This window comes from Aythya ferina (assembly GCF_964211825.1).
Source record: "Aythya ferina genome assembly, chromosome: 11".
NCBI classification, from domain to species: Eukaryota; Metazoa; Chordata; class Aves; order Anseriformes; family Anatidae; genus Aythya; species Aythya ferina.
Window position 1 is genome coordinate 2,936,759 of NC_140307.1, and position 16,723 is coordinate 2,953,481.

At 52.1% G+C, this 16,723-nt stretch overlaps 1 protein-coding gene across 2 annotated transcripts in view; it reads left to right on the forward strand.

Moving 5' to 3' along the window:
- IGDCC3 (immunoglobulin superfamily DCC subclass member 3) overlaps positions 1 to 16,723 on the forward strand; it is a 79,670-nt gene that overhangs the window by 60,499 nt on the left and 2,448 nt on the right. For both annotated transcript variants that reach the window (XR_014696993.1, XM_084532772.1), the window contains exons 7-11: positions 2,149 to 2,314; positions 9,979 to 10,226; positions 10,586 to 10,750; positions 15,736 to 15,924; positions 16,209 to 16,313. Coding sequence is in view for 1 of the 2 variants with exons in the window: in XM_084532772.1 (XP_084388898.1) it covers positions 2,149 to 2,314; positions 9,979 to 10,226; positions 10,586 to 10,750; positions 15,736 to 15,924; positions 16,209 to 16,313 (873 nt within the window). In the remaining variant the exon portion in view is untranslated. The remainder of the gene's footprint in view (positions 1 to 2,148; positions 2,315 to 9,978; positions 10,227 to 10,585; positions 10,751 to 15,735; positions 15,925 to 16,208; positions 16,314 to 16,723) is intronic.

Sequence of the window (16,723 nt, forward strand, 5' to 3'; positions counted from 1 at the left end):
TGCGTGTGGTGCGAGGGACGAGCAGGCTTCGGTGGCAAGGGAAGGGGAAAAAAAAAAAAAAGAAAAAAAAGAAAAAAAAAGAAGAAGAAAATCAAAGCGCTTTCCCTCTACCTCCTGCGCAATCTTTTGTGCTTTATTATGTGTTTGGTGTCATAACAAACTGATGGGCTGTGAATGGCCAGATGGTCACCAGTGTTCTCCGCTCCACGCTTCATTTCCTCCTGAAAGCTACGCAGAAAAATGAGATCCCATCTCCTAAATGAGTGCCCATCTCAAGGCCGGGGTTTTGAAGGCTCTGCTGACAATGGTTGCCTTGTTTTCACCCCCCTTGCTGCTGGCAGAGCCGGGCACCGCTGCGTTTCCTGATGGTTCTCCCATCTCCGTGCCTTGCTGGCGCTGCGAGCCTGGGCTGCGGGCTGGAATTTGTCAGCAGAGGTATTGTGATTGCTGTTTAAGGGGCCAGCTGCTCCCCAAAGAGTTTAAGCAAGTCGAACGGGGGCTGGAGCTTTGCTCTGGTTGTGTTTAGCTGGACAGAGAAGAATAAAGAGCTCAGGATCCTTAACGAAGCCACCACCACCGGGAGCTGGGAGCTGGCTGTGCCCATCCTTGGCATCGTGTTTTGCACCTCCGAGCACCGTGGGCACAACCTGTGGGATGGAAGCAGGGAGGTGCAAGGCCACTTGACAAAAAATCGCTCCTTCAAAAGCATGGGGAAGTTTAGCAGGAGGCTCTGGAGATGTGTGCCCGTCAGGCTGCTGGGATCAGCTTCGTTAGCTGACACAAGTCAGGGCTGCCATGCTCCGCTTCCCTTTGATTATTAAAAATGAACGAGGGGGCTCCTGCAAGGCAGAGGAGCTCTGCAGTGCGTTTCTGTTCCTTCCTGCTCTCAGGATTTACAATCTGCAAGGCTTTGCTCCTAGACGCAGGCACCTTTTGCTGCGTTTTGGCCCTGCTGCAGGTAGCGGTGCTGTCCCCTTGCAGCAGGGGAAGGGTTTTATTGTCCTGTGCTGCCACAGCAAACCCCGAGATTTCTTTTAGCCACGAACCACAAAGCTCTGCCCTGAGCCAGCAGCTCCTGCTCGCAGCCTGGGGACCCCTTTCCATTCTGCTGGACCCCTTTGCTCCTTCCTCCTGTCTCACACCAATCCCGTGCTTTGAAATCGCCCGTGAGTGGTGCTGAGAGCATGTCCCTGGCTGATCTTGCTTTTGTAGAAAAATTTAATGCTGGCCATCCATTGTGTGACGCTGGTTGGTAAATTCATTACGGGCCCGTGCCTCTCATCTGTTTGTCTTCATTGTGGCTGCTGCTGGTTCCGTGTGATGCTAGGTCCCAGCAGCAACGTGGAGTGTATTTATCACTTTGCCCTCTGAAGTGTAACTGCTTGGATAAACTCACCTCTTTGGCAGTTTTGCCTTGTGCTTTCTGTAGGCTGATACCCTGCTTTATTCTGATAAATGATTTTAAATCTATTCGGAGCTGCTGGAAGCGGGAGAAATCGCTTTCTGTTTACAAAGCCTGATGTTGAAGGTAAAAAACATTTGGTCTTGGGGTGAGCAGCGATTACAGGCTCTGCGGAGTCTTCTCCAAGGTTTTGCAGGACCAAAAGGGTCCCGGGCTGCAGATCTGGGGTAAAAAGGGCTCCCCAGTCTGTTGCCATCAGGAGAATCTGCAGCAAATCTGATATTTGCAGGGGACAGAAATTACAATCTATTGTCAAGCAGTTTGCCAATGCCATACGGGTCCTTTGGGTGAGGCCATGGGGCGTTGCTGTGCCTTTGAGCAGGACTTCCCACACACCAGCACCATCATTTCAGCACGCAGTCGCTGTCTTCCTTTCTCAGCATCCTTTGCGCTGTCCGTGCATGCTGATTTTTGCAAGCTTCTTTAGTCAGGGCTGATTGCTGCCAGGGTGATGGATGTGCTCAGTGCCACGCTCAGCAAAACACCACGCACGCTTTCTGTTTTATGCTACCTGCTGCTTGTGCTGTGGGTTAGCTGCATATCCCTGGATCTGAGAGCACCAGGACTTGCCTTCCCCACGTTCCCGGGCAGATGAGGCTTACGGAAGGCCAAGCTACGAGGTTTGTGCCAGGGCGAAGTGAGATCATCGTGATTTTTCTCATCCTTCTCCTCGTTCTTCCCTGCAGCCCCTGCGGAGTTCGTGCAGCACCCCCAGTCCATCTCCAGGCCCGTGGGGACCACTGCCATCTTCACCTGCGTGGCCCAGGGGGAGCCCCCGCCGCAGATCACTTGGCTGAGGAACGGGCAGATCCTGGAGACCAGCGACCACATCAAGCTGAAGAATAACAACAGGTAAGTGGCCGCCTGCTTGCCTCGGCAGCTCCAGATTTTGGGGGGAGTGTCAGCCTGGAGTTACCCTGCACCGAGGACTCGCGTCGCTGGATTAAAAGCCAGCGTTTTGAACAATCTTGACTCCAGTGGAAAAGGGAGTGGGAGGGAGGTTGGCTTCCTTTTTGCGTTAGCAAAGGGCTGGCGTGAAGGTGGTGCTGTTCAGAAGCAGCTCTGTGGATTTGACTTGGGCTCTGATACAGAAAAATGCTGGAGCATCCTCTCTGGTCCTACCAGCTGCACTTTGTAGGCTTATATTTCAGTGCTCCATGCTTTATTATACAGAATATCAGTGATAGACCTTGACTGGTAATATGGGAGCCCAGCAAAAGTTTTTTCTTTTGTCCTGATCCTCTTCTGGGTATTTCTGGAAGGACCAGAGCCTGTCCTTGACACTAGCAGCGAGGATGCTGAACCGCAGTGGAGGAACCATCCTTTAACCCCTCTCTAGCCACCTGCTTGGGTGTGCAAACGCCTTTACCCCCGTTTGGGAGAATATTGGCGTGGAAGCTGGCTGTCACTGAGCTTCAGCCCTTCATCTCACCGGGGAAGTGTTCTCTCTGAGTACTGAACAAATAAATTCCCGTGATAGGGGACGGGGACGTTTGTGCCGCGGAAATGATACGGTGCGATGCTCTGAGCGGGAAAATTGCCAGTTGACAACAGTTTCTATGGAAATAGCATTGAACAATATCCTGAAAAATAATAGGAGCTGTGTTGTAAACCAAAATTATTGGTAGAGATTTGTACTCTATGGTGTCATATAGCTGCTGTCTGTGTTAACAAATGTGTCTCGTGAATACAACCCCACCTCCATGGAGGGTCTGGATGTTCAGTTTAGTCTGTACAGGCATTATGGCATGTATGGAGAACAGTGGTTTTATTTTTCTAAGGTTCTCTGTAATACAGCTGTTTGCTTTCAGGTTTGAGAGAGGCTTTCTTAAGCTTTATTATGTGAAGGATGGAAGGCGGTGAGTTGCAAGAAGGATAAGGTGTGGGTTGTAATAAAATCTTGATGGGCAGAGGTTTTTTTTCCGTGCTGGCAGTTTTTAGAAAGCTTCAGTGAACTTTGTGCATGCACACACAGATGTCACTCGTTCCAGGCTCGTGGTGTTACAGTGCATGGTTTCTGAGGCACGTGTGCTCTTATATGAACAGAGCAGAAATGGGAGAAGGGAAATCTTCTCCCATTATTATCCCCTTTATTGATCAGGGAAGTGACTTGGTTGGACTTGGTGACCTGAGAGGTCTTCTCCAACATAAATATTTCTATGATTCTATAGCCAAAGACTTTGCACGTGGTCATTAAATCCATGCCAAAACTCACAGAGTCCAGATCTTTGTCTTTCCCAAGTGCCTTCCCTGTGAAATCTTTCCTTTCACTGCTCCAGGAAGGTAGATGTAGGGTCTTCGATCCTGGTCACGACTCCTGAGCAGGCCCCAGTGCCCTACACGTGGATATTAACTGAGACTTGGTGAGCATTGTCATAGTATTTTATGGCAATCATTTCATGCAATTTAGCTCCAGTCTTCCCCATTGCAAGCTGAGTGATCAGATTTTTTTGTATCTGTCACAGGCTGGGGGAGCTCTGCCTGTTGCTGGGGCTCAGCTGACGTGGGGCATCCTCTTAAGCTAGAGTAACGTGATGGTAAAGCCGAGCCCTAAAGTTGATAACATTCAACTTTTGGCTTCTTTTACCCTGGTTTTGGTCTACTCCAACCTTCAGCTTCAGGAAAGTGGCCGTGCCTGGTGGTTCCCAAAGCTGTCAGTCTGAAAAATGCCCCTGCTCGTACAGCGTGGCTGGGTGCTGCATGAATCGGAGCCACGGATTCCTCCAGGAATCGGAGGAAACAGATCAACGACTGTTGGTTGGGTTTTTTTTTTGGAGCTTTTTCAAGTTGTCCTTTGTTTCATTCCCATGGGCATGACTAAGTGCTGTAACCCACTTAGTTCCAGGCAGAACTGGTTTGTGATTATGCCTTGGATTTATCAGCCTATTGCACTTGGAAAACATTTGTCTGTGTAGAGATGGGTCGCGAATCTACCAGTAATGAAGCTGCTAAACTGCACCGTGAGCTTTTTAATTAGATTACATGGTTTCCTAGAAAATTCATTTGGATTAAAACTCTGCTTAATATGGCAATAAAGGTCTGAATGCCCCCCAAAGGGATTTTTTTTTTTTTTTTTTAAAAAAAAAAGACTAAATCATCCCAAATCGTATCATGTGCTAATTGATTGCAAAATATAGCGTTATGAGGAACCTCACTCTTGTAGACGAACGCAGCTAGAAGCGAGGTCCAGACCTGCAGGACACGGGGCATTTAACCACAAAGCCAAGGAGAACAAACCCTCAAGGTCAGGGGGCTTCAGAAGATCGTCCTCGTGGAGGTGGGATGGCAGCTTTAGGGCTGGGCTCCCTGCAGGTTGGTTGTGGCTGCTTGTACAACATCATGTGCGTCTCCGGAGCCACTCACCATGCAATTTCCAGCCTTGCAGTGCAGTAAAATAAGCCTTGCAGGCTGTGTCCAACAAAATACCTCTTCCCTCGCGGTCCCTCTGATCGCCTGATGTGTTGACGGCTTCTTGACACGTTAGCATTAAAGATCAGCCTTCTGCTGTGCCCCCCTCCAGAGGTGGTGGTTGTGTTTGGGAAATGCCAGCTGTGTGGGAACAAAATATCCAATCGATGATTAGCAAAAATCAAAAGCGGCTCTGGGCCAGCGGGTAATTGGTGATGAAAAATGCATGAAGGAGGCTCAGGTGGAGGGAATTGTGGGGTTTTCCATTAAAAGCTGTGAATAAAAATCACTGAGGGGGCTGACGCTGGGGGTGTCGGCGTGGTGCTGCACTCGGCGCTGCTCTGGGATGGAGAACTTGGTGGAGGCTTTTGGACTTGGGTGGAGCCGTCCCAATATCCAGCAGCCACGTCATTTGTCCCCCTTGGATAATCAGGGATGGCATGATCCTGTTTTTTATGGGGTGATCTGGGTTTATCATGCTCCAAAATGCCCCAGCCTGAGAGGTGCAGTGGGCATTGCCAGCCTGGCCTGAAAGCAGAGGTGTCGCTGCAGGGGGAAGGGGTGCTGGCTGGCCACGTTGGTCGTGAGCTCGTGGAAAATCCTGCTTTTTAGGTTATTACTTCAAAATGTACAAGGAAGCATGAAATAGCACCCGAATTACTGCTCTGAAAGGTTTACTGCTTTCCTTCCCTTAACCCAATCAGGTTCAGGGGGATAATTTTCAGCCCCGAAGTATATCACACCGTGGGGTTTATATTGCCCTAATAGCACGGAACAAAGGCCAACATCTTCAGAGGAGGCAGGCTCTAAATATTGATTTTTCCAAGGAGATTTTATTTACAAAATGGTAATTAAGGGACTTCATTTGTTCCAGAGGAAAAAGGCTCCATCAGAACCCGGGCTCAGGTGGCATTTGCTCTCCTCGCTGACCTTTGCTTATCAAGTGTCTCCTTTTTAAATTCTTCCTCGCTGGTTTGCACTCGTTTTAGGGCTCTGCCAATGACTCGCTGTAAGGGCTGTGGACACTCAGGGCTCATCAAAGAAAATATTCCTCTGCAGTTCAACCTCAGAATGACTTTGCTTTCCTAGCACTTGTGGCGTTACTTAATCCTACAGCAGACAGGGAGAGCGGGCTGCCCGCAGGAATACCCATGCACCTGAGGCAGGGCAGCTGTTTTGGTACCAAACCCAGGGAAACTCCACCCTGTCATTTGCAAGGAGGCGTTTTACCATGAAACCCACGTTAAATGGGTGAACCCTGGTCCCTTCGGGGTTCACACCCCCCCCAGACTCTTGATTTTGTAGGGATTTGACACCTTGAGGAAGGTGCACATCATTTATGCAAGGAGCTCCAAGACCTTTGGTGGTTCTGGCAGGGCACCGCGTAGAAAATCCCAGCTCGGTTCCCAGAAGCATGACAAATACGTGCGCGGAGGACCGGGATGCGAACCAGCTGCTCCTGATTTAAGCATAATTTATGGCTTTGACTTTGTGGGGAAGACACGTGGGGAGGCTGCGCGGGCTCCTAATTGCCTTCGCAGGGAGGGTCTCGGCGTGAGCAGCGGGGCGGCCGCCTGGCCCTGCCTCCCCCAGCGAGCACGGACCCTTACAGAGGAGCTTGGAGGCAGGATGGAGCCCGTCATGGGGCAGCCCAAGCTCAGCCTCCCTGGAATTAGATTGAGTCCTTTTCCTCTCCAACACCCATGGCCATTGCTGGAAAAAAAAGCTCCGGGGGCTTTCCATTTGGCAGCAGGGCTCTGCCAGCTGTTGGCACCGTCACAACCAACGCAGGGATCTCCCCTCCCTTCCAGGAGCAATTCCCGAGGTGTTCTGTGCTCCCCTGTGTCCTGTGGGTGTAAAAGCTTTCCTTTTACCAGGACAGGATTCATTTACGTCTGTGATTGCAGTCTTGATTCATGAGGACAGATGGAGTGGCAGCCAGCTCATTCACCGCGTGTCCTTGGTGTCACGACGAGGCGGTGCAAAGCCAGATGTGAAGCCAGCCAGAAAGATTCAGCTTTTGGGGATGAAATGGTTCTGCTGCCGTGCCTCCTGGAGCGAGTGCGATGCCGCTCATGGATAGCATCCCATTTTGCAGAAAAGAGGCTGTAAGACAAATCCCCGTCCTGCCACATGCTGTCCCCTCCCAGAGGTGCAAGAAGGAGCAGCATCTCTGGCCAGCTTTGCAGGCTTTCCATCCAGCAGGCAGATGGCTGGGACGGTTCCTGCAGCGCCGTGCACCCCGCTGGGACCTGCAGCATCCCTCCAGGGACCCCAGCGGGGTGAGTCTGTAACCGCAGAGCCAGGCTGGGCCCCTGGCCGGCGTGCTGCAGGATCTGCTAAACATAAACCCATCCACGTGGGAAGGGATCGTTCTCCTGTATAACACAGCCCAGGGAATTTCAGTTTGGGCTAGGCAGCTCTGTATGGTATTTAATTTTTGGAGATGTAAGGACATGCTTAGGGAGGGCTGGGGACGATCTGCAGTGTCCCTCTGGGCCGGTAAGGGTCACTTTTTATGCCTTGCACCCTATCCTCAGCCTGGCCCAAGGCAACCTTCAAAGGCAGGGCGCTTCTGCAAGTCTGCTGGGGCGCAGCACCAAAGGGAAAAGCCCCTTTGTAGCGTGTCAGCAGCTGGCAGCCCGTAAGGAATCGAGGCAGAGCAGGGCACGGGGCTGGTGTGCTGGTGCTGGGTGTCTGCGTTTAGCCCCAGCTCGTTTCTGCAGCCACCAGCACAGCAGAGGGGCTCGGCGCTAGCGGCAGCCTGCTCCGCATTAATTTCATCACACTCCCTCCTTTGTGCGCCTGTGCGCGCGCACGCTGCTGTCCTTCCAGCTGGGCCCCTCTTCTCCTTTGTGCTGCCGAATCGATGAAGAGGCCGCCTTCAGTTCTCAGGCTTTTTTTTTTTTTTATTATTTTCCAGAGGAGCCTTTGGAAAGCCGATCTCCGGTCAGCGGCACCAGACCCCTGACCCGAGCCAGATCAGTCATCTTGATTGCCTCCGAGCCGCGAGACAGCTTGGGAATAGGTGGCTTTCGAGCTGCCTCCCGTTCCCCTCCGTGCCGCGGCTCGGCCGGGTGTGAACGTGCAGCAGCTCCTCTCCCCACTTCCATCACTGCCTGTCAGGGCATTGTGCGGAGCCGTGACGGAGCCCTGGGCTCGCCGAGCGCCTTTGGTGACCAGCAGAAAGCCTTCTGGCATCTCGCCGCGCCCGACGTGCTCGCGGCGCTGCCGGTCTGGCACTCGCGGGAAAGTTTCCCAACAGCAGATGTCCCGAAGTGACAGATTTTTTTTTATTTTTTTTTTCCCCCCCCCCCTTGACGGGAAGGAAGAAAAGGACGCCGCATATTTCAGATGGTTGACGCGCGGAGACGCTCTGCGCCTCCTCGTGTGGCAACTGCATCTTTCCCTTTTGTTTGAGCTTCCTTAAAAAAAGGAAAAAAAGCAAAAAGCAAAAAGTGGCCAGACCTGGGAGAGCCGGGGACCACGCCGCGTGCATCCTCCGTATCCCAGGGGTGCTGAATGGGGGAGAATTTTGTTGATAATTCGGATGGAGAGGCACCAGCTGGGGTGCCTGTAACTCAGTGGCAGCCCCTGCCCTCCTCGTGGCAGCTGCCAGCAGGTTTCGGAGCTCACATCGGGGCTTGCGGCTCGTAGAGCTCTGGCTGTGTGTGGCTGGTGTGTAAGTTTAAGAGCTCCTCGTTGTTCCTGGGCAGCTCGAGGCTGCTCTCGACGTGCGTGCCAGCCCAGCCTGGCTGCTCCCGATGCCCAGATGTGCGGCGGCCGCGCAAAAATAATCACGGCATTGACGGCGCGGGGGGAAACGCCGCCGCTCCCTGCTCACATCTGCTTCGTGCAGGGCTGCGAGTGCAGCTTTTGGACTTTATAATCCTTCTGCCTCCTGCCATCTGCCCTCGCAGGAGCCGGGCTTTGCTGGCACACTTGAGCCACCCATCGGGTCTCTCCTCCCATTTATTCAGCTCCGTTGAGCCTGTGGCTATCGGGGCTTAGGGCTGATTCTCTAAAATCACCATATCAGCTGAAAAGATCACATTTGATATTCCATTTACAATGTTACCAAGGAAACAAAGGCCCAGGACATAAATAGATGACTGTTAAACATTTGCTCGCTCACCATGGCCCCGACAATTTGCAAGGCAGAAATACAAATGTTAAATCAACAGCAATAATAAATTTTAATGCAGGGAGCCCAATATTTTGCTGCAATTAGAAGCAGCATTCATTCTGCCGTACAGGCAGGCGGTGACAAGTTATTTATCATCTCCACCTCCCGTGTTTCACCTGCATAAAAGGCGGCTTTGGTGATGACTCCCCCAAAGCCTTGAAGTGCCCCTCAGATCAGCAGAGGTGCAGGGATATCCGAACAGGACTAAGAGCATCATAAGCCTATTTTATTACCTTCCTGAGCTCCTACCTTAAGGCTGGTACAAAATCTCCAGCAGTAAAGGATGGAAACAGTGTGGGGAGACTTCCCCCAGCCCCATGTCTTGGCCAGGAGATGCGCTGGGTTTTTATTTACGGGGTCTTGTGCCTGCTGAATTCTCACAAATCGAATCGTTTTGTTCCAGGCTGGGTTTCAGGAAGAGAGCTAAGCCCTGGAGAGCGCAGAGCTTTTGCTGATGGGTCTCTGTTTGTAAATAAATGTTCTTAAGACAAGCTGTTTTGCACGCTGAATGGCAAGATAGTGCCAAAGTGCTGCGCATTTATTTCTGAGTCAGTGCTGGCTGCTGTGGTTTGCAAGGTCCTGGGCTGGCCCTGACGTTGCCCGGCCGTGCAGCTCAGAAGGGTGTGAGGTGCCCACGTGTGCATGGGGTCTGCTCCTGTTCTCGTCTGCATCCCAAGCGCAATCCTGGAGTTCAGGACGGAGACAATCTGCCCCTCTTGAGGTCAGGGACATGCCACATCCACCTGCTGAGCTTTTATTTCCCAAAAAAAACACCACCCTGCAGCTTCCTGGGGTCACCACGTGCGTGGGGCTGGATACGGAGGCTTGTAGGATGCCCTACCCTCACAGCCTCAGCTGGAGGGGGGGACTCGTGCTGGATAGCACTCAGTGGGATGCTTTTCCCTCTCGTGTCCCCACGCAGCACCCTCTCCATCTACGGGATCAACCAGGCGGACGAGGCCATCTACCAGTGCATCGCCGAGAACAGCGCCGGCTCCACGCAGGCCAGCGCCCGCCTGACGGTGCTGTGGGCGGACGGGCTGCCGGGGCCTCCGCAGGCCGTGAGGGCCGAGACGGTGTCTGCAACCACCATCCAGGTGTCGTGGAAGGAGCCCCTCCAGAACACCAAGGAGATCATCGGCTACGTGCTGCACATTCGCAAGGCTGCGGGTACGTCTCCGGCTTCCTCGGCCTTGGCAGAAGCGAGGCGCGAGGCCCAGCGGGTGAGGCAGGACTGCACTGTAGTAGGTGGTGCTGCCCTGTCCTCCATCACCTCCCTGTTTCTAAAAGACAGAGATGAGGCAGTAACGGTGATATAATCACCAAAAAAAATGGGGAAAGTGGAGCTGCACAGTCAAATCTTGCTGCTCACTTTAGGTCTCTGGCAAAGCACACAGAAACGTAAGCAGAAAAGGGTCTGGGCAGGTCCAGGTCCACGTTAGGGACCAAAATTACTGCTTGCTGCATCTCTTCAGTCCCTTTAGCTCTTGCAAAGCCTAACGCAGCTCTCTTCTTTCTTCCCACTTCAGATCCCGTGGAGATGGAGTACCAGGAGGCTGTTAGCAAGAGCACCTTCCAGCAGCTGGTGACGGATTTAGAGCCCTCCACCAGCTACAGCTTCTATATAAAGGCTTACACCTCCCGCGGTGCCAGCAAGGCCTCAGAAGTCACAGTGGTGAGCACGCTGGGAGAAGGTAAGGGACGCTTTGCACTTGGGCCATCAGATGCTAAATCCTGCTGTGCGTAGCAGCGGCGCCAGTCACCCCCAGACCCTCTCTGAGTGCCTTGGCACACAGCCTGTGTTGTCGCTGCTCCCTGTTCCCACTCCTCCTCACACCCTGGGTCATTGTGTGAAGCTCACTTGTGCAGGGGGATCGCCTGATGGCCTTAAACGTGGCGTTACCTCTCACAGCTTGTGTTGCTGTGAGTGCAAGTCGATCCTTTCCGCCGTCTGGTCGTGTATTGCAGCTGCTGTGGGCTTTCCCTAAACTGCTTGCTAAACGCAGAGTTCCTGTTCCAGAAATGTCTCAAGCATTCTCCAGCAGCTCTGGTACTTACGGTTCTTACTTTATAGGTACTACACCTTTCTGAATTTAAATTTTGTTCTGGAGAAAACACACCGAGCTGAGCCGTCCTGACCCCCAAGTCCCTGCCTTGGAGCAGCCCTGGTTCAGTGAGAAGTTACAGTGGTCTCCAAGGCTTTTCCCTGCCTTGGCCTCCCAGATGTGGCTACCAGTTTGCTTCCCCAGTAAGAAGTGGGTGCTCTGATGCAGGGCACTTGCCTACAAACCACAGTCCCAGTGTGATCTGTCAAACATCATCCCTCTGGCAGTGGCATCGTAGGAACATTTTCCTCGTCTCGTGTGCCTCTCCAGCACCTCTGAATCCTGTCTCGTCTCACTTACTGAGAGTAATTTCCAAGGAGGACTGTATTATTCTCATAAACACTCAGTAATTAGGAATTTGCAGCAGAGAGGACATGAGGATGTGATTTAGGATTAGGAGTGCACTGGCTTCCAGGTGGGGGATCCAGCCCTCCTTCCATCTTCAGCTGCTGCAGATGTTACTGCAGCATTGAGGCAACGCCGCCAATAAATCCTTGTCCTGTGAGTTTATTTCCTTGGTACTCCACAGGGAATCAGTCACCCTTTGAGTTTGTTTTTCCTTCCAATTTAGAGGCAGAGGGATTGGCTAAGCTAAAACTTGAAACTCCTTGACCCGACAGTCTGAGTTCAGCTACTGGAGCTAAAAGCCAGCCATGCTTCATGGAGTCTGGTGTTTCTGCAGGAATTTGGGTCAAGGAAGATTGGACTTTTGGTCATTATTACCTTCAATCACGACAGGAATAGTTAAGTATGGTAATGGGATCATAAATTTCCTGGCTCTCTAAAAATTTAAGGCATCGTTGTCCTGCTCTACTAGCCTTTAAGGTCTTGTTCTGTGTAACGAAGCTTCAGCAATGAGCTACATGTGCAGGGTGGACAGACCGTCCTGGTTGAGATCACTCAACCCAGCTCGGGTTTGCATCCTAGGGAAATAAAAAGAGATTTCAAAGCCCAGTTCTGGCTTGATCCTTAGGCAGGCAGGGTGCAGGGGGCTTTGCTTGTTTGCTTTGCTTTCCTGGTTGCTCACAGAGCTTGGAGCAGGTCAGGGAGCCAGGGACCAGCAGTTTTTGCCACCAAATTAAGGTTTCTTTGCAGATTCACCTCTTTTCATGCCCAGCCAAGCCGTTTTGCCTTGTGTCTCCCTGAGACACACGAGGGGGCTGCGAGCCCTTGTCTTAGGGGAGCTCCTGAGTGCGTGGTCAAACAGAGCCCTGCATGCCACAGCGCTGCTGTGTGCTGCTTGGCCTGGAAGGGATGTGGGGGCTGATTTGGGCTGCCGAGGATGGCTCAGCTCTGCAGAGCCTGGGCAGCATCTGTTGGAGTTCCTGCAAAGGTGCTGGCAGCTGGGGATGGGTCTGAATTACCTCGTAGTTGCCTTGCTCTGCGGGTGTGGGCCTTGGGAGCAGGATGCTCCCGGCTTTGGTGGTCAGCTTTGCAGGACTAGTAATGTGCTGAGAGATTGGCTGAAGATTTTAATGCTTTCTGAAAGTGCAGTGCTCGTTCATTTGTGACCAGTGATAATTTTGGATGAAAAGCAGGCGAGATGCTATAGGGAAACCAAGCAAGTTAACCTCGTCCTCCCTAAATGTCTCTCGCTAGAAAGATCTTCTCATCTCCTCCCTCTCGTTCCCCTTTCCCCAGGACTGGCTAGGAGCAGGGTCCCAAGGGTCCTGCAGGGATTTCTCTGGATAGACGGGGAGCCCTCTCCGTGGCAAGCCCCTTGACTGCCTCGCTTTGGCAATCGAATGCTTCTCTGTGAGCTCGTGTGCCCGGCTCGGGGCTCCTTTCCGCCGTTTCACGAATGCTGTGGTGTTTTTAATCTCAAACTATATCCGCTTCATTAAGCAGCACACGCTCCTGTTCTTGTCTTTTAATGCTTTTTAGGGTTTTCTCCAGGACTTTTTGACATTTCTCTAGGATGAAGACCGTTCCTTTAGTCTCCTTCGGCTAAAGACGCCTTCAAGAAGAAAGTTGAAATGACCTGGGGAAAATTCCAAACAGCACGGAAGAGGAAAACAAGTAACCCAGCCCTTAGCATGAGGGAGGTGCCTTACTTATATTAGAAACATGCTGTGTTTTATATATACTTCTGTGAAGCACATACACACTCGTGTGTGTACATATATTTATGCACACACAGATATAATCCACCTGTATACACTTATTTGTGTAATAACATTATAAACAGCACGTGCTCTACAAGTGCCTACATATAATCAGTATTATACATATCTATATATATACTCAGAGTTTGAATAAATACTATATATTTCGTACTTTGAAGGAGAGGTATTCTTGTGGTTTTTATGAAATGTAAGGCTCTGCAACCGTAAAATAAAGCCGACTCTTCGCAAATCAGGATGGCCCACGTTAGTGTTTCTTTGTCCATGGGATGATGCGATCTCCCTTTCCGTGGCGTTTTCACTGATGATTCAGAAAATGATTGCTCTAAGCAAGGGGCCCGCTTCCCAGAGGGGTGATCCAGGCAATTCCTAATTTTACCCTAACGGGAATTGGGAGAAAAAAATATATATATATTATTCCATTGGATTAAAAAAGGATGAGGACTTGGGAAGAATGATATAAATGGTATAAATGGAATTTGCTCTGTGTTTTGCCACCTAGAAATGGCTAAGCACAGCCTTCCCATCAATGAAAAGCATGTTGGAATAAATCCTAGCCAGAGGAAATGTTCCTGTCCCTTTTTTTCCCCGTTGGCAGCACTCAGGCAGGGTGGGATCTCGCTAGCCTGAACAAGGACAGCCGCTCACTGATCTTTTGTCCTGCGTTCACATGCAGAAGCTCACCAGCCAGCAGGGACTCGTTCCTCTCCTGATGCATCAGGAACAGCCCTGCAGCCCGCCAAGGCTCGGAGAAGGAGGGCATCTCTTTGGGAAGAGCTTTCCCCAACCCTCCTGCTCACCAGGAGAGATGTCTTCCCCAAAATCCTGCTCCTGGTGACCGGGAAAAGTCCGACCATCACGCTGTACCGCTTTGACTTTGCTGTTAAATTGAGGAAGTGCCCTTTTTAGCTCTTGTCAGCGTTAGATTGACACAACCACATTTCATCGGCTTTCCAACATCGCTCACTAAATGGCTGTGCTGAACTCCGTGCCAAAGGACAGCGTCGAGGCCAGGTTTTCACTGCTCATCGTTTAGAGACCCCATGGGGAAAACAAGACAAAAAGCAGCATCGGTGCAGTGCAAGCCCAGCAGTCCTTCTACTTGGGCTATTCTGAGCTTGTAATCACTTGGGACTGGAAAATAGCTCTGCCTCAAAGCCTTCTCTTGGCCAGAGGCTGGTGGAGAAGCGGAGCTGTTGTTCTGCTCCGTGCTTTTTCTGCTGGGTTTAGCCAAGCTCGCTGCCTGTGGCAGCGGTGCCCAAAAACCCGAGCAGGAGCAGAGCCCATGGGCAAGGCAGACCCTGCAGAACCTGGTGCCATCTGAATGGTGCAAAAGGCTCAGGAATTGATGGGAGCATCTGGCCCGGGGTTGTTTGGTGGAAATGAAGTGAAAAAATCATCAGTGAGAGGTCCTGCTGAGCCACGGCTCTGCACTGATGTGCTCGGTGTGCGAGAAAGGGAGGGCGAGGGGAAGGAAGATGCTCAGGGGAAATGTGGTCCTGCCTGCCACTGCTCTGCGTGGTTTTGTGCAGAACCAGCTTTGGAAAAGCCACATATTGAGTCAGAAGAAAACTGGCTCAGGTTTGCAAAGCTTTGCCTCTCAGCCCAGGCTGAGGGGGCAGGACGGGGTCGGGCAGCTCTTGGGGGACCTGTGGACAGGGTGGCACTGACACCTTGCTGCTGTACACCCCGAGAATGAGGGCAGGATTTTGGGGTGTTGACTGGGCTGGCACTGACCGTAGCAAAGGTTGTCCTTTGACTCAGGCCTCGGTGACACCGGGCAGCAGCAGGGACACCTTCCCAGCTAAATCCCTGGGCACCCCTAAGGCCAGGTAAGTGCCTGCCTGCCGAAATGGGCAGCACCACAGTAACCTCAGGCTGCTCAGGTAGTCAGGGCTGTTGCTGAAGATGTCCCGGTTCTCTCCTCCATCCCCAGCACAGAATCACAAACCTCCTTCCGAAAGCTGATGGGAGAGCGAGCTCCCAAACACCCTGCAAGGCAGCGCAGGAGCCTCGTGCGCTCAGCCAGGCAGTAGGATATTTCACCGACTGCTTTTCAAGACGGATGTCTCCGGCTCCATCCCTTCTGGTTCCTTCCTCCCGTGGGGATTAATCACTCTGAAAGGTCCTCGCTGCCCTCGAGGCGAGGGCAGAAAAGTGGAATTTGGGAATGCGATTCCAAAGTGGCTGCATTCCTGCCCTGACCCGAGGGGGGGCGAGCATCAAATTGCAACCCGAGTGTAAAAGTAGCCTCTTTGCTTGCTGAGCGGAGCATAGGAAACCCTTGGAAACTCACACGGCTCCCTGAAGACATTCAAAGCTGTTAAAGCAGGGTCTGGTCTAATCTGATTTTCTCAAACTCACCCAGCACATTCTTTGGTGCAGCGGCTGCAGGGCAGTGCTGGGGGGGAATTTCTCACCCCGCCGTCTTTCTCTCTCTCTCTGTTTCAGTCCCAGCCATGCCGTCCCTCTTCATTAAAGTCATTAACAGCACTGCTGTCCAGGCCACGTGGGAGCCCTCCATCAAACTGGGCCAGCACGAAGGCTTCAAGCTCTTCTACCGCAAAGTCCACCTCTCCCAGTACACGGGCCCGGTGCTCCTGGCCAGCAACATCACGGCGTACAACATTACCCACCTGGGTGAGTCTGGTGACAGCTTCATCCCTGTCACCTCCCGACCCCGTGGGGCTCAGATGTGATGCTCAGACATCAACCAGGGGATGCTGCAGCTCTCCCCCAGGTTTTTGGGTGCTTTCCCACCCAAAAGAGAGGTTTTAGACACCACAGAGGTGGTGCGAGCTTGCCTTATGACTCGTTAGCAGCATCTTGTGTGTTGGGTTAGGCGTGGTTCCTAAATACCTGCCACCCTGGGGAGATAATGCTAATGAGCAAGGCTGAAATACCCTTCTTTTGTCTCAAAACAGATGCGTCGGTGGTGTACGAAGTCAAACTCCTCGCCTACAACCAGCACGGGGATGGAAATTCAACCGTCCGCTTCGTGTCCTTGAGGGAAACCGTGGAGAGGCCAGGTAGGACGGGCCGTCCTTCTCGGTGGTGGGTCGTGGGAACTGATTTGGAGGAGAGCAGCAAGGTGTGACTCTGACGGTGCACCTGATATCAGACACCATCGCTTTCAGTCCCTGTATTTTTAGCATTATGAGGTGAAACTGCATGGGGTTGGTAGGGTGGCTTCCTTGTCACGAGGCCATGCAGCTCCTTTGTCGAGGCGAGGTGTGCATGCTGCCAGTGGTGCCTCGCTCCATCCCAGTTGCCCCTCGTTAGCCTCAGCAAGCCAACACCTCTTTGCAGCACAGTTCAGCCCCTGACTTTTTCACCGTGGGGCAGAGGACGAGCCCAATGCTTCCACAATTGCCAGTTTTGTCCCCCAAGTTTGAGCCAGAAGCAAGGCTGTGAAAATGAACAAAAGTCCAAGTGTTAG